This window comes from Strigops habroptila, chromosome 12, assembly GCF_004027225.2.
Source record: "Strigops habroptila isolate Jane chromosome 12, bStrHab1.2.pri, whole genome shotgun sequence".
In the NCBI taxonomy this organism is placed as follows: domain Eukaryota; kingdom Metazoa; phylum Chordata; class Aves; order Psittaciformes; family Psittacidae; genus Strigops; species Strigops habroptila.
The window spans coordinates 21,352,456-21,370,590 of NC_044288.2; the positions used below are offsets into that span (position 1 = coordinate 21,352,456).

The following is an 18,135-nucleotide window of genomic DNA, read 5'->3' on the forward strand; positions in this document are numbered from 1 at the left end:
CTCCTCCCCGCGCCCCCGAAGCTTCAGCAGCGAAACCGAGGCGGAGACGAGCGGCGGCGGCGGCACGGGAGCCGCCCCCCTCCCGGTTCGGCGGCGACATTCCGCGGCCGCCGGGAGCGACGGGCCCGGCTCACCGAGGGGCAGCAACACGTGGGTGAGGGGGTGCGGCGGGGCCGGCAGCGGGGAGCCCGGGGCAGGCATCGGGGCGAGGGGCGGGTCCGCCCGCAGCCGTGTCGCTGTTCCCTACTCAGGTGCTGAACCGGAGCCAGCCGCGGCTTAGCGGCCTCCCCCGCCTCCTCCCGCGCAGCAGCTGGAGCAGGAAAAAGCGGATCCGGCGAGTCCCGGTCCCTCCTCCTTCTTCCTTCTCCTCCTTCTCTTCTTCCTCCTCCTGGGAGCCGCCGTCTCAGGCAGCTGGAGAGCATGGACCGGGTGGCGGCGGGGCCGGAGGCGGCCGGCGGCTACTGCTCGCCGCTTGCATGAGGCGACCGGGCGGTGGCGGGGAGTGAGGCCGGGCCAGGGAGCGAGGCGGCTCCGGCAGCTCCCCCCTGGCACCCTCCCGCCCCGGCCATGGCGGCGGCTGCTCGGCGGAGCCGCGGCGGGGCGGTGGTGCTGGGCCTGCTGCTGCTGGGGCTGTGCGCCGGGGGGGCGGCAGGCGGGCCGCTCCGCTACTCGGTGCGGGAGGAACTGCCGCACGGCGCCTTCGTGGGCAGCGTGGCGAGCGACCTGGGCGTGGATCCGCGGCGACTGGCGGCGAGGGGAGCGAGGCTTACTTCGGGCACCGGCCGGCAGTACCTGGAGCTGGAGCTGGGCCGCGGGGCACTGTTGGTGAGGGAGCGCATGGACCGCGAGGCGCTCTGCGAGCTGAGCCCCACCTGCTTCCTCAGCCTGGAGCTGGTCATCGAGCAGCCCATTGAGGTACACAACGTGGAGGTGGAGGTGCTGGACATCAATGACAACGCACCGTGCTTCCCCCGCCAGGATTACCGGCTGGAGATCAGTGAGTCTGCCATGCCTGGGGCCCGCTTCCACATCGAGAGTGCCCAGGACCCTGATGTGGGCACCAACTCTGTGCAGAGCTACCAGCTCAGCCCCAGCCGCCACTTTGCCCTGGACCTTAAAGGCTTCCAGAGTGGCAGCAAGCTCCTGGAGCTTGTGCTGCAGCAGCCACTGGACCGGGAGCAGAGTGCCCTGGAGCAGCTGGTGCTCACTGCCGTGGATGGTGGGGACCCCCCTAAGTCCGGTACAGCCCAGATCTCTGTGCGTGTTGTGGATACCAATGACAACCCACCTACCTTTGACCGCTCCACCTACACCGTGAGCCTTCTGGAGAATGCCCTGCCTGGCACGCTAGTGGTCAAACTCAATGCCTCAGACCCTGATGAGGGCTCTAATGGGGAAGTGGTCTACTCCTTTGGCAGCTACACCCCACAGAAGGTGAGGCAGCTCTTTAGTGTGGACCCACACTCAGGGGAGGTGCGGGTTAATGGTACTTTGGACTACGAAGAAGCATCCTCTTATGAGATCTATGTGCAAGCTGCTGATCAGGGCCCTGTCTCTATGGCTGGACACTGCAAGGTGCTGGTCAACATTGTGGATGCCAATGATAATGCTCCTGAGGTGGTCCTGACCTCCCTGTACAGCCCAGTTCCAGAGGATGCAAAGGCCGGAACTGTGGTGGCCCTGATGAGTGTTACTGATCAGGACTCAGGGCTGAACAAGCAGGTGAGCCTACGTATTCCCCCAGGCCTCCCCTTCACACTGAACTCTTTCAAGAACTCCTACACCTTGGTGACCCAGGGCAATCTGGACCACGAGAAAGCAGCAGCCTACAACATCACAGTTACAGCTACTGACTCTGGGAGCCCCCCTCTCTCCTCCCAGAAGGTGATCTATGTGGAGATCTCAGACATCAATGATAATCCTCCACGCTTTGAGGAACCTGTGTACTCAGTTTACATCCCTGAGAACAACCCCCTTGGAGCCTTTATGTGCACTATCAAAGCCACTGACCCAGATGTTGCCGAAAATGCCTATGTGTCCTATTCTCTACTAGATGGGGAGATTGAAGGGCTACCTGTAACTTCCTATGTTTCCATTAAATCTGATAGTGGCAACATGTATGCTGTCAGGTCCTTTGACTATGAGACACTAAGGGAATTCCAGGTGGTTGTCCAGGCTCAGGATGCCGGGATTCCATCACTGAGCAGCACTGTCACTGTCTACATCTATGTGGTGGATGAGAATGACCATGCTCCACAGATTCTGTATCCTACCTCAACCAACACTTCAGCAGCCCTGGAGATGATCCCACGCTCGGCATATGCTGGATATTTGGTAACCAAAATTATAGCCATTGATGGGGACTCAGGACAAAATGCCTGGTTGTTCTTCCACCTGGTGCAAACCTCAGATCCAGGTTTGTTCAGGGTAGAGCTCCATACTGGGGAGATTAGGACTACTCGCAAACTGGGGGAGGACAGCACACCTACTTTCAACCTGACGGTGGAGGTGAGAGACAATGGAGAACCACCGATGTCCTCATCAGTAGCCATCACTGTTGCTGTGGTGGATAGAGTTTCCAAAATCATCCCTGATAAAAGAAGGCACTTAAAAAGTCCAAGCAATTACTCAGAGATCACTATTTATCTCATTATCGCTTTGAGCGCCATCTCCTTTGTTTTCCTTTTCACAATCATTGGGCTTACTGTTATCAAGTGCTACAGATACAGTCTGTATGGGGACTCATGCTGTGGAGGGTTCTGTGGGGTCAGAGAACGGTCCCCTGCTGAATTATACAAGCAGGCCAACAACAACATCGATGCTAGGTTGCCTCATGGTTTAAAAGTACAACCCCATTTTATTGAAGTGAGGGGCAATGGGTCTCTCACAAAGACCTACTGTTATAAGGCATGCCTAACAGCGGGCTCGGGAAGTGACACTTTTATGTTTTACAATACCTGTGGCCCAACAGGAACTACTGGTCCCTCTGCAGTCATGACTGAGAGGCATCTGACAGGACAGAGTGGGCAGAGCGCACAAAACCTGATCATACTTAAAAATGACTCCATTACGCCTAACGAGGTGAGGCTACATTGATAAATGGTCAGCATAGTGCTCTGAACAAATCTGTGTGTAAGCAGAGGTTCAAATTGGAAAACTCAGGTTAAAGTGTATTCCCTTCCGGGCTCACTCACACAGAGCTATGAAACATGGTTCTAATGAATCTAATCTGTGCAATGCATTTTGTTTCTAGGTAAATACTGGGGCTTTCAGGTCTGTTTGGTAAGTTCAGTATGTGTTGTTTGAGATTCACTTCATTTTTGCAGTGTATGCTGTACGCAGTGTTGCCTCCTTCCCTTTTCTCTTACAGATCTAAAATTGCCTGCTGCCACAGCGTTCTAGGGAATAACACGTGGTCTTAAATTTTGGATGCTGAAACTAATGTTGCAGGAAAATATAAATTAAGAAAAAGTGATTAGGCTGGAAATCAATAGATTATGGCAGTTATGGATGTTTTCTACTTCACTGGTTTTGTAACTAGACAAAGCTGTTGAATTTAGATCATTGCAATAACATATGATTTGCATGCTAATATGGGCATGTTTTAGTTATCTGAAAACTGCAGTCCCTCCTTTGATAATGTTTGTTCTACCCAATGCCGCATTTCATGCTTCCTGGGCAGTGGCATCTTTGTAGAGAATTATGGCAAGTTCCTGTCATTATGTTACAGTGTGACAACTTCTAAGCTGCTGGGTTGCTACTGAAAATTCTTAAATACCTATGGTTTGACCAGCAGCATATTAACCTTTTCAATATTTTCCCACAGTGAAGAATTAATGGTTGTGTTATGCTAGCATACAGGCAGTCTGCAGTCAGTGTGTGGTTTGCATGCTCTGTATAGTTTCCTTTTTACATATATGGGAACTAAACCCAGAAGCACTCACAAAAGAGACTAATTCTGGTTCACAAAAGGAAAATTGTGTGATTACTGTGTGTTTGTGTCCTATGATTGTGGCAGGCATAAGATTGGTTCGTGCACTAATGTGTGCTGTGTTTCCAGACGTGGGAAATCTAGGGGAGTTACTGTGGTGGGATAGAAAGGAGCCTGACTTGTGTATTCTGCCACAGAAATATCATTTATTTCTTTATATTTCTTTACCTGTGAAGATGTTAGCATCTTTTGCAGCTCTTGTTTAGTTACACAAACATGCACAAATCTTAAGGACTAGCAAGTCTTCCATAAACATGCTTTTAGAGAGTAGTGATCATCCATTCAACATTAATCCATCTAAAATTCATGCAGTGTTTTTCTGTAAGTCACAGTGGCAGGGTATGGGGGGAGTATTTTTCTTTTTTTTAAAGTACAGGTTTTGTACCTTAAAATCTTTCTGAGTATGACAAAATGCCTGGAATCTGTTTGATATAGGAGGGAATGTGAGACATACTGTGTAAGCATATCTGCTGAAGAATCGAAGAGTGAAACACACACCCCGAATCTGCTTTTTCTGGGGAAAAAAGAGAAGCAATAGTTGAAAATAGCTTCACTTTGTATGCAAGACCAATAGGAAAGTAATTTAACAGACAGATTCTTATTGCATTTTGGGAATCACTCAATTGAATGCAATGAATTAGCAAGTTTTGAACACCAGTACAGCAGCAGCAAAGCTAGCCCAAACTTGAAGTGTGAAAGTAAAGAGATATATAGGACAAACTAATGAATACCTGTCTGTGTGGGGTTAGAAGCAAAAAGAGGAATCAATTATTCAAATAGATCTGCATGATTGAAACAGAGGTGAATTTCTGACAAGTTCTACTCGTCACAAGTTGTTTTCTTAGGTCTCTGCTTCTTAAGTTGTCCTGTGGTAGCATATACTATGAAGATGTAAAGCAGGAGTACATGAGAAAATGGGTGAATGTAATGGCATTCACAAATTACTAGTTCCTAGTTAATTACATACTATAAAATCATGTCTTTCTCTTATTTCAAGCTTAGCATGTGTGCTGAAGCTGCCATCCATTGCTTAGCAACACTGAATGATACTTTTTAAGAATAATGATCTTTGTATTAGCAGATCTTTAGAGAACTGTTTTTCTTTTAGTTACAGTGAACTTTTAATCAGGCTTTAAAAGCTCATGTCTTTACCTGTGAACCATAAGAGCAAGCATCATTGTCCTCACATTGATTTACAAAGTTCATTGCAGATGTGTTACTTTTGGATAATGTGAATAGGTCCTTTTTATTCCCGTTTTTGGAAATTGATCTTCTATTAGTTGATCAGTGATGAGGGTGGGACAAGGTGAATGGGCTTTCTATGCCTGCATATTGTATGCAGAGTTTCACAAAGGCTAGTATTGTGTAAATGTTGTTTGTAGAGTGAGAGAGAAAATATTTCAAAGTTATTTGGAATTAATCTCAGTAACACTCAGTGCAATAAGGTCTTAGTCCTTTTCATATTTACCAGTAAAGTCAAAGATGTTAATAGTTACTTCACACTAAGTCATGACTGACTTCATTGGGTCATTAGAATGAAGCAGTGGAAGGGGAAACCCAGTGTATTAAGGTTAGGTGGGGAATTCTTTGTACCTGTTGAAGCACTGATTCTTGTGTTCTGACTTGTACTGCTGGTGTTGTGGAGGTGGAATGGGAGCTTGTTTATGCAAAACGGCCTGTGCTTCTGCAGACATCCTGTACTGCCTGTACAGTCAGTTATAGGTTTATAAGGATCTCTCAAACCAAGTGTGTTTTGTAAAAGAAGTGTACTGATGCTTACAGCTGCACTCAAAACCTTAGAAATGGTTATTGCTGGCAGGAGCCTGGTGATAGGGTGAGAACACAGGGTTAATGGGTATCATTCTCTCATCAGCTGGGTAACTGCTGCAGCTGAGCAGTCACGCAACATATAGAGAGAGCAAAATACTGTGGCTTTGTTGCTGGTGCATGTGAGGTTTTGGGCAGCCTGGATTCCTGCCTTTTGAAAGGGGGGTGCACTCAGCTATGAAGAGGGTGTGTGAAGATGTGATTTTGTTGCTGGGCACTGCTGCAGCAGTGATTTGTCATTTTCAGGAAAGGTTTTGGTGCTTTAGTCTGGAGTCCTTTTTCTCATATGCCTGTGAAGATGCTGAGCGATGTCTGGGTAGTTCCTGGTCCTTGCTTTGTCTTTTCAACTCTCCCGCCTTGTTCTTATGTACTCTACAGCTAAGCTTGCCCATTATGTCTTGCATCTTATGACAAGCTTTTCCCTTCAATGCAGGGAATAACAATGAAGCCAACAGGTTTTAACAGGAGTTTTCTGTCCCAGGAGGCAGCCTGGCACATTGCTAATGATGAGTGGGCAGCCTGGATACTTCATAGAACTAGATATAAACTCTTCTTATTATACCTTCCCTTGTACCCTTTTTTGTGTGGTGGCACATCTGGCTGACAAATATGATGTTTCATGTGATGTTCAGGGATAAATTTGCATGGTGTTCTACAGGCACTTTTCAGAAAGTGAAACAAAAGCTACACATTAGTGACAGTAACACTTGGGTTCACTGGAGTTTTACGGCTGTTTGCTCTGCTCCTGCCTCTTTCTTTGTATTTTGCACTTCAAAACCAGCTTGCTGAACATACAGGAAAAAACAACACTTGAGGTGAGCACATCTTGATAGTGCTTTAAAATGCACGCATATTTTTAAGTGTCTAAATCCAGTAAACCCACAGTATTGTCTGGAGCAGTCTTTCCAAGAGATTTCTCACAGAGGCTTTAAAGGTATTAAAGGTGGAATATCTTACAATCTCAGTTCAAGAACTTAAGCCTTTAAGAAATTCTCCAGCCTCCTGACATTGTAAAGGTTAACTATAAATGTATGTTCTTTTGTTTAGTAGCAGCATCTGAACCTGTTCTGCTAAGCAGGGACAGCGCTCTGTGGTTCAGTGCAGTCACGCTCTTGGTTCGATGCTTTCTGCTGTGCCAGCAGAAATTTGCATCCAATCTTTAGCAGAGGCGTTTTTCTTCTCTTGGCTCTCATTAAAGATATTTTACAGGAGCACTTGCCTTTTCCCTTCACCTTTGTTGTCTCAGTTAGGAATGGAAATGAACACTGCTGGGGATAAAATATTTGGATTTCTGAATTACACCCTTTTCCAGTTTCCATTCTGGTTTCTTGTATGATAAATACATGTTAAGTCTATAAATAGTTTGTTCCCCACAACAAATTAATTCTAAACATTTACAGAAGGAAATCAGGAACAGAAGGCTCTGTTTCCCCACATCTGTTAGTAGTGACTCATTGGAAAACAAGCAGAGCTGCGTGCGGTCAGGGGTTCTAAAAGGCCCTTTATTATTGCTTCAAAGCGGATGTATTTGATAAATATACCTTATATCATTCTGTTGTGCATTTGTGTGGAAATAGGAATGGAGTGGGGTGTTTTTAGCAGTCTTATCATCTGGTAACTGTTTGCAAATATTCGGTTCACACTTCTCTACCTCTAGCAGGCCCTGTTCTAGCAGCTGCTAAAGTGAATGGTAGCCTTTGTATTGATTTTCATGACAGGACAACATTAACAAATTTTAGAAATTCCTTCTGTTCCAGGGACAAATCCTCACTGTGTTGAAGTGTCAGCTAAAAAAGAGAACTGAGCAAAATGTTTGTAACAATGTACTTTAAACTAAATTTATTCTCCATGAGCCAATGCAATGATTCTTAAATTAACCCATTCTGTGCCATTTGAAAACAACTGTGTGAAATTTTGCATGAGCTTGTTTGCTACTAAGGTGGCTCCGTTTTATATTACATTCACTTTGCTTATCAGATTTTGTGGTAGGGTTGGTTGTTTCTTACTAGTTACATAATGCTTCTGGTTGTGTGGGTGGCAGAATGTAACCTTGGTGACTGGAATGTTGGCATGAGGTGTTCACCTGGTGTGGTGACAGCCACTTCTGTAGGTGCCTGGATAGATTTTGACTTATCTCACAAGTATGATAAGCTGTTACAAAATCAGAAAAAGCAGGTGATGGGAGAAAGAGGAAATGATTGATTACTTCTGTGCTGGATTGTGTGATTTTTCTCACCTCAACTGATGAGTGGTAAGAACAGGACCGCTGGACTTAATACATGGCCTCAAAAAGTCTCTGAGGGAAATGGCAGGCTAAGATTACCTTGAAGTTAGTAGAATGGATTGGCATATGATAAACAGGGTCTTGTAGTGAATTGGGAGCTAAGGAGCTAAAAGGAACAATAATATTTTCATCAACATGATGTAACATAGAGTGTGAAAAGTGCAACTGGGAAGTGTCTGGAACACTTCAAAGTCTGTGTTCCTCTCTGGGTTTCCTTTCTGTACTCATGCTTCCTGGCCAGCTGTGCCTTGTCCTGGTGGTGTCGATTTATGACACAGCTACACTTCTCACAGCAAAGTCTGTGACAGGGCTTTGCAGAGGAGCCTATTGACAGCTCCTGGGCAGACTCCTGTCACTTGGGACTGCGCTGAAGACACATTTCTACTTTGAGATGGGCCATATCATGTCATGGCACTGGGTGACAGCACATGTTCATTTGGCAGGTTTCAGTGGGTAGTCTGGTAAAGGTGGACTATTCTTAGCCAGAGATATATAAGCCAACCCAACCAGGCAGACCGTGAATGCCTGATGGGGGTATAAAAAGCAACACTGCTGTGTCTGGTCTGGGGAAAGATATTGCTGAGCAGGTTTGCTGCCTCTGCTATGCTGTCACTTCTATTATTGGTCCTGGTTTTTTGTCTTTCGTGATCCTAATTGCCCAATGTTATTTAAAGATGTATTGAAACAACTGTTATCTTATGACAGACATCTTAAAGAATTACAGCCTACAGTAGAGCAAAAGGAGAAGCCAGTTACACTGACAAAATTGGAATTCCACCAGTTTTGCCAGTCGCAGGACGTCAGCCTGTTGTAACACAAGTCTGGGATATACATGTGTCTCTGGCTGAGGTCTAAAAGTCCCCAGTCAAGCAGTGTGCACATGGTAAAACTGGATGTGAATAGGTCTGGACAAAGGCAGGCTGCTACCCAACTTCCTGTTCCTCCTGTTCTTCCTGTGAGGGCTTTAAAAATTAGAGAAGTCCCAGACACTGAATTTTTCACAGTTAAAACCAAAAACAACAACAGCAAAAACTCAGCCCCTCAAAGGTCTAAAAGTCAACTGTGACAATAGATCTTTCCATCTCCAGAGTATATTTTTATGATCCTGTCTCCTCCTTCCTTCTTCTGCTCCTCTGGGAGCAGCACTACAGCCCTGCTTGAAGAGTAGTAGCAAGCAGAGAACTGTGAGTAGCCACAAGATGCCACAGCTTGTGGATAGTAACCCTTGAAAATACCACAATCTCCTAATTGCTGCTGTTTCTGTTATATTGACATGATGAATGTTGGTCCATGCATGTGAAGTGAAGAAATGATGAATTCCTAACTGATGAGTTTCTCCTGCCATCATCAGCCATTTATGATCTGGTGTCTGAAAGTTCCCACTGCAAAAAAACCCATAGATTTTTGTCTTCTAGCCAAGAACTGGAAAGCTCTCAGCTGAAAACAAAAAAAATCTATATACTTTGAGCAAGTGACCATTTTCCTCTTTTCTCACTTCTACCCAACTCATGTTAGACTTTTCCAGCTCTTTCATGTAATCTCACTTCATCTGTGTTTTGCCTGGGACCATGGTAAGATTCCTCCTCCTCACAGTGCCTATAGACCTGTATAAATCACTAACCTGCACCTGTCCCATTGCAAAAAGACAATGCACAACCTCCCACCCTCAGTCCAGCAATTCCTTTGCTGTGAGAAAAACCCCAGCAGAGGAAAAGCCAAATCTTCTGGTGTCAGCACCCTTCATATGTCAAGAAAGTCAAACTCGGAAGTGGGTCTGATCAGTGTATTATTTTCTATCCTCATTCATTGACTATTACTACATGGTTGACTTCAGAGTTGCTCTGACATCTCCGGGACTGGGCCCAAAATGGAATGAGTCAGAAAATACTGGAACCATGCATAACGGGCTCCTTGTCAAGCCGCTTTCTGCTAAACTCAGCAGAACCTGAGTGTACCAGGGAACTGGGGGCTAGATGGGAAGGAAATTGCTTAGCACAGACGTTTAATGTGTGGTTGCAAATGGCAGCCTCCTCCTTTTTGCATAACTTGGACCATAAAGAATACTAGGATGCACATCATCCAAGAGCATCTCACTCTTGAATGGTGATGGGCCCAAGAAATATGGTGATGGAGTAATAGTGTAAGTTGTAATCGCTCCATTTTTGTTTGAATAAAACCTATTGATCCAGGGAAAAGCATACCCCAAACCTCAAGAGGAAAGACAGAGTTGGCTTTAAATAATTCAGAGCATTCAACACTTTCTTTTTCTCTTTCAAGTAATGGGACCAAATTCATTTCTGATCTGCCTCCAATAACTTAAGAGAATTAAACCATTACTGTCGTATATTATTTGTGTGTTTGGCACTGTACAAGACACCAGGAATGAGTGTAGTCCATTAGTTTTCTGGACATAATTTCTCTCTTTGAATTCAGGAGCCTGAAGTTAAGCAGTGGCTGCAATATCACTTACAGAATAATGTCTTGAGAATTCTGAGAAAAAACCTTGTTGTGCATTTAGGGCTTAATTTTAAGAGACCTGAACTTGCGTTCCTTTGCTGGAGTTGAAAATTGTTTTGATGGTCCCATGACAATGCAAAAAAAAAGATTTTCTGGAGCAATTTTTGAACAACTGAGAATTTCTTCATTATCTCCTTATTTAGCAAACCATTCTGCAGCACTGCAGCATATGCTGAGGTTTGTTGGTCAAAGGGTATTGCTGGCTGTTTTCCCCTTCCATGAATACGGAAAATGTAGTGGTTCTTGGTATTATGAAAGGAGGTGTCTGCCTTTGATAAAAGACTTGCTGCAGTCTGGAAATCTGATACAATCTAGTGCAGTCCTCTGCAGTACACTGAATGCCAGCAGAAACCTCACAGCAGACAGACCGCCCTGCATGTCCCCTTCATGGGGGGCTGCATTTTATATATCCTCAGACAGATGCTATTCAGTGCAGGAGCTCAAGTTCCCTCAGCTTATCAGGAAAACGAACAACATGTTTTATGGATTTATGATGTAGGTTTTTTCCTAGGCCCAGAATGTTGATAAATGTACGAAGTGACTGTCCACCAGTTTCCAGCATTAAATGTCATTCCACAGAGATCATCTCTAGCCAAAGGCCTTGGCATGCAAACAAGTTTCTCTATTACAGAGACATTCTCTGTGTGTCCATTTGAAAGTTTCTCTAGGTTCGTAGAAAGATTGTTCACAAAAATTAGCTTCAGATGGACTCTTCTGACAAAATTAGTCAGATGCATATCCTTTTCAACATGTTTAACATACATTAACGACGTTCTCCTGGGCTTTTGTTTCTACAGCCAAAACATCCTAATCCTGACTGGCGCTACTCTGCGTCCCTGAGGGCAGGAATGCAAAGGTATGTATGGTGTTTCCCCACATGAAGGGGAATTTGCTCTGTGAAAAGGACAAAGCTGTCTGGCTCCTCTGATGCCCTGGTCTGAGGATAGCTGTATGCTGAGATGGAAGGCAACCAAGTTCTGCTGCTGTCACTTCCAGTCTCCAAATATGGATTCAGTCTGACTGCATCTTGCGTTGTTACTGTACTACTATAGATCTGTGCTTTTCTTGTGTTTTCTTCCTGCCTTTGGATATGTTGACTGTCAAGGTATAATTGCTACAATATTGAATTATTTAACTATGATTATATACTTTTTGTTTACTTTAAAGCTCCCTTTAGTCACCAGTACTGATACGTTTCAATAGACTCTCTGCAGCACTGATGTGTTTTCTGTCTTGTTTCTCGTTACCATAAAAGTGTGCTGCTCCTGCAGTTTATTAACCACATGGTGCAATCAAGATGATTAATGCAGTTTAAAGGGTATTTTGAAGATATGAGAAGGATTTTCAAAAAAGGAAAAGTGAGGCTGTGTCTGAGTTTCTTTAGACCAAATTTCTTTAGAGGATGGTGTCCTCTGTCTAACATGGCAAGCAGTCTCTGCTGTAATTTGCTACTAAGGACACTTGGAAAAATAGAATTATAATAAAGTTATTTTTCTAAAGCCTAAATAAGTTAATATTTTTGCTCTCCCTGCCTGAGCAGATTGGAAAACTAGTTTTATGTTCAGGTGTAATCTGATGTGATTAGTAAGACTGCCTGATCGGTCTAGATGCAATTATAGGGCTGCAGGAGTTGCTGGTAGCACTATGAAGGGCAGGATGCTTTTCCCAAAATTGTTGTTGCAATGGGACTGTAGTCATCACCTTTTATCTATTATCCACAGGGCTGAAGAGTCTTAATAAGGTTGAAGTCCAAAGCTCAGATTCAGACTGTCCATCCCTTAGACTGTGCTTCATGTGGGTGAGGGCAGTGTGCCTTTTCCAGCTGACTTTGGGCTGCTGTGTGCAAAGGAACCTAAACCTCAGGGACCAGAAGGAAAGGAAGTGAGAGCAAGCTTGATTCTGTGGCCTGTTGGGCAAACTGGTTTCTTTCTTTTATGTTTCTGCTATTGTGTTGGGGTTTTTTTAATCTCTGACTGCTTTATTCAAAATGAATAAACAGTCTGGGAGTGCAATGACAGCAGCTTAGAACTAACCCCACCAACATTTTATCGTTTGCTTGTAACAGTAAAAAAGGTGTGTAACTTCCTTGTTAGTGATTTCCAGTCAGTGAAAGCAAAGTGTCCTGCAGGTATGTTTGTTTTTACAAACTATGCCACAACTATGTTTTAGTAAATAATCAAAGATAACTTGTGCAAGTCGAAACAGTTAATTCTCCATGCTCCAGCAGAATTTGTTGTCATCATGCAATACTACAAATGGCTATGACTTTTGAAGACTAGTAAGAAAGGGAGATATTATAAAGCCAGGGCAGAAGGGATCTGTATAACCTAATGATGGTATGTGCTTCTTCAGTGCTGTGCATATGGAAGAGGCAGGAATCCTACGTGGAGGACCAGGAGGGCCTGATCAACAGTGGCCAACAGTGTCCAGTGCTACTACAGGTAAGGGTATGACAATTCAGAACATATGTGAGGAACTAATGTTAACTGATGCTTCCACCTTAGTTTCTCTTCTGTTTTGTGTCTCTCAGTGAAGTTCTTGTAAATTAATCTGTGGAATAGTAAAGCACAAAATACATATTTTTCTGTACTCGGTCTCAGATGAACACTGGAGATAAGAGTCCTTGATCCCAGCTTTCACTCTGCCTTTGGAAGTTATTGGTTTGTGTAATAGAATAATGGTAGGGCTTCAGTTCTTATGTATGTATTCAGATTAAAAATGCTTGAGTCTAGAATTGGTTTGTCCTCCATTTCAAAAGAACAGTAAAACTGGGGTAGGAGCTTCTCAGTTCTCCCTTTGTTATTTTTACAAACCCACTAAGTCTTTTTGAATGTCTCTTCTCATTTTCTGTGGTGAAATTAGACCTTTTCCTTTTTTTTTTCTTTTTTTGCTAGCTATTTTCATTCACTAATACACTATGATGAAAACTAAACTATTATTTGCTTGTCAAAATAGATGACCAAACCCACATTTTAGAGTGTAGCTTCATTTACTCAGTCACTGATGACTTCACATCAGTCAACATGAATTGGCAAAAAGTCTTCATTGAGTTAAGAAAATCTGCAGTGAAGGCAATAAAATATTCTCACTTTTTATGCTGGAGCAGGAGTAATAGAGACATCATGGAGCAGCCAGTTGCTGGTGTGGTCAGCGGTTTCAGTCACATCCAAACTAATCTGTCATCTTAGTGGATGTCCTGTGTAGGGCTGTGAGCCCTGTATGACAGCTCTGTGAGCATTGCAAGCCCTCCAGAAATTCAAATGAGGAGTGACACTTCTATCACAGAGGCAGGTCAAAGGCCAAGAAGTGGCGTCTCCAGCAGAAATGATATGAGAGCTGCTATATTTCATCTTTCTTGGTGCAAAACTTTCTTGTGGCTTTAATGGAATTTTTACCTGGATAAAGGGCTGAGGAGCAACTTCAGGATTTACAATCACAGTTACAGCATAGCCAGGAATTAATGGTGCCCAGCAAAATCTGCACTGGTGTTGCAGCAGGGTTGTCTGCAGAAACAGATTTGGAAATTAATATAATATATAATGGGCCCCTAGGCTACAATTACCTGGGGTTTGTGTGCTCTTCTTTCTGTTGCAGGCTTTGCAGGAAGAACCAGCTTGTGCACGTTACGAAGGGTGTGTAACTGTTGAGCTTGCATTTGAAAATGTCACCACAAGTACACTTTAACCTTTATAAAGGGGTTCCCTCAGGTTTTCAGCTGCACTAATCATCCTTGACTGAGCACTTAGTGTATTACCTTATACCAAATTCAATATGGATGCAAGTATTCACCCAGATGTTCGCTTGCTGGTAAAGCAGATTTCTAAGTACCTGAATGTAAATGCAAGGGTAGGATGGTCCTGCCTTCTGAGGAGGTCCACTGGCATTTGGGTCCCAGAGCCCTGTTCCACTACCTGGACTCCTCTCTGCTATTCTTTTTGGTTTATCATTTTAGACTCACTTTGGGAATCTGAACATCTCTTTGTGTAAGGAGCCAAGTAGCCCTTGGCTCTTGTTGCTCTTCTCCTCCAGGACCGTGCAATGAGGCACTTGTGCGATGAATGCGCCCCTGTCACACACGCTATGTTGGGGCTATGTAGGGTAGAGAAAAGTGTAAGGCATAGTGAGAGGAGAAGCTGGCAGGAGGCCCTGTGGAGCTGGGCACCTGGAGAGTCCAAATGCCAAGGTTGTTTACTCTGGCCCTTGCACTGAGCATTGCAGATCAGTATTTATGGTTTTTATTTCTAGGTAATGTATACAAGCAGGTTGTAAGAAATACCTTCAGCAACAGGACATATTTCTGCCATACCGGAAGATGTGACTAATAAAAACTGCATTATGGAATACCCACTCTAGTTACAGCTACCTTTAAATCCAATTTTTGTGAGTCAGGTTCCTTATAATTGAGGGTTTTTTTCCTGGGCAATAAAGACTCGTTTATTTTGTCTTTGCCCATCGTCAAGGGATTTGTGGCTCTGACGTAACACTGATTTTTAAGTCCTTTTTTAAGAGAGTTTCAGATAAAAAACTAGTGTTTCTAAACAAAAGCTACAAACATCCCTGATCCTTAATAGCAAACAGGCAATTCATAGGGAAATCTCAGTTAGGATTAATGATTGTGTTAATTTACATAAGTACATCATTATGCATCATATTTAAAATCCTGTCTGCAGTTTCCCACGAATATCTCTTTCAATGCTGCTTTCTTTTTCTGGCTTAGGTTCAAGACCTGTAATATTTGTCATCAGGTTAACATACACAACTGATGCTTTTCAGAAGAGATTCAATTCATTATGGTCAATTGCAGTTGACTGAGTCAACAAATGCATTTGCTCCTGACATATCACTTACATATGAATGGAGTAGTGCACCTGGGTCAAGATCAGCTCCTAGATAAGCTATTTGTTATCTCTCTTATCATCAGGATACTGATGAGGTCTCCACTTCCGATTACTAGAAACCACTTGCAAGCCTTCTCTGCATGCATTCTCCATGCAGTTGTTTTAGTCAGTGGATTAATCCCAACCAGTTTGTCACTAAACCATTCATTTAATTTAACAATCCACAAAAGCCACGGGTAGGATGCCTCACAGAGATAGAGAGTTAATCAATGAGAGCATTCAAAGATGATGTCATAGGAAAACTTCAAGAAGGATGAAGAAGTCAAGTGTTAAATCAGTAAATCCTTGATTCCTAGTGCATAGCTGTACTTGAACATCACATGATGTTTCAGCAAATATGTGTTACCTGAGCAAAACCTGGTCCTCATTTAACTGACAGCACTCCTATTGTCTTTATTGCATATTTCACCCATGCAGGGAACAGTGAGTTTTGATCTGGAATTTTTTAGTTGTCTTTGCATTTTCCAATAGTCCAAAAGTTTGGAGGTTTGTAGTCAGGATGCTTCCAAGTGAGGTGGGCCAAGAAGGCTCAAACTTCCTCTGGGGAGAGGGTAGCATTATGTTTAGCTCTCATTTGTCCCCTTCATGCTATATGGTGAGTCCAGGAAATGCAGATAGATTTCTGGTTTCTGCTCTGTGTCCTTTGACAGTTTTGGCAATTAGATCAAACTTTCTGTGGGTGACCGCTAATCTGAGTGAACTTTACTTTTTTGGATGCCTACTTCAAAAGAAATGGAGTTTGATTTGCAGAAATGGTGGGAGCTCATAACAGAAACTAAAATGAACGGAAACTTTGCTCTAAACACACAACACTGTTGATTTCTGAATAAATCAGACCTATGCATAATTGAGAGCTTAGAATTTGTGGGCATTAGGCAAATCTGTGTGTATTTCACTCTGCTTCTCATTCCAATTTACAATGCAGGACTGGTAATGTAAGTGCTTCGCAAAAACAATCTAAAGATGCTTTCATAGCACATGGAAAGACTCAGGAGAATGATAAGGTTTTGTGAGAAAAAATGGCCAAGAGGAATTTTAAACCCTGTGTTCAGTGTAGACTTTATATATGTGCAGTAAATAAGGCACTGGCCATATATAAAGAGGGGAAAAAAATACTGCAATTCAGACAGCTCTGTAAATAAAAGAGGAAAAAAACTCATGACAAAATCAACATCTGAAATTTATAAGCATGTAAGTGAAGACCATGGGTGAAATACTGGCATCTCTGAAGACCACAGCAAATAGCCCACTGACTTCAAGGAAGCTAGGATTTCAGTGCTGAGCCTTATAAATATGCACAAGGGGCTGAATTAAGGTTGTATAGGCGAAGTCCATCCTAAAATACACTGATTTGCTGCTTCTGATTTTGCAGTGCTAACATACTTCTAAGTAACATCTGTCATTTTTGTTTCCTTTTCCTGGGTAATTAGGACGTGGTAGCCCTGTTTTTTAAAGCACTCTTAGGAAAAAACAATTATATCATGTGAGAATCTACTGACCTCAGCATGGGCAAATCTCCATGCTAGACATTCATGGTGCATATGTTTATCCTTTGAACTGGCCAAGTAAACAGCAGTAGTAATATTGGCTGCTATTCCTTAAGGGAAATAAGCAGGAGAGACAAGTTAGCTCTGGGTTTCATAGCTGCTTGAAAAGGCAGGGGAATATTATAACCAAGGAACCCAGAGATCAACTCTGGGTCTGAAGAGGACTGTATGTGTGTGTACATGTATATATATGTTTTCTGTGGATATGTTTGTGTATATATAAAATCTTTATAAGAAGATGCATAGCTCCCTGCATCCCATCACCCCAAGTCTGACTCTCAACTAACGTCCTCTGAAGTTTGTAGCTATCACAGCTTTCCTCTCCTTCTTCAGTTTTTCCTGCTGTTCCTTCCTCCAGCCTAGCTGTGACCTTTTTACCCATGTCTTGCTAGCTAGGGATATTCCATGCCCATATACTCTCAGACATTCCTGGTTTTATGCTGGGAACTGCAGTTGCTCTGGAATAGATTTATATTGCTCTCAGAGGATGGTTCCTGCTGCAGTGAGCTGGGATGCAGAGGAGGTCCGTTAAGAGGCATGGGCTGTAGAATAAGTGACAAATACTGAAAATTAAATGAGAAGCAACTATAAATATGGCAAATAAGTAAAGTTATCTGAAAAGTAAAGTCAGTCTTCCCAGTAAGTTTTGTACTGCTGGTTTGGGTTAACGTCTTGTAAATGGAATGACTGTGGGAAAGCTGTGAAGAAAAGAAAAGGAATGCTTGTGTGTCTGAGCCTGGGGCCCTGGAAAGAAGATCTGCACACTGAGATTGGGTTATAGATTGTGATGAGGGGTACAGAAAGCCACACTGCTGTTAGGTGTTCTTTTCATGGAATAATCATTTGATCTGTCCACATTTTTGAGTCCATTTAACATCACCACAGAATGAATAAATTATTATTTTTACCAGGTTGACTCTTTCACTGTTCTTGAAATTCAGCAGACCTAACAGTCCAGTAAAAGCTCACAGGGGGTCACAGAACTGTCACAGGGCTCTTAGCCTCTGAAGTATTTTTCTAAAAAATCAGTTTAAGGAGAAAGAGCCTAAGAAAATAACTCTGAGATTTATG

At 43.3% G+C, this 18,135-nt stretch overlaps 1 protein-coding gene across 14 annotated transcripts in view; it reads left to right on the top strand.

Annotated features, from left to right (window-relative positions):
- LOC115615650 (protocadherin alpha-C2-like) overlaps positions 1-18,135 on the top strand; it is a 151,610-nt gene that overhangs the window by 107,992 nt on the left and 25,483 nt on the right. For 10 of the 14 annotated variants that reach the window (XM_030504055.1, XM_030504050.1, XM_030504054.1 and 7 more), the window contains 2 exons: positions 11,417-11,475; positions 12,972-13,060. In XM_030504055.1, coding sequence (XP_030359915.1) covers positions 11,417-11,475; positions 12,972-13,060 — 148 coding nt within the window. Of the gene's footprint in view, positions 1-226; positions 3,082-11,416; positions 11,476-12,971; positions 13,061-18,135 lie in introns of those variants that run through there. The other 4 variants (XM_030504049.1, XM_030504057.1, XM_030504061.1 and 1 more) reach the window with 3 other exon arrangements.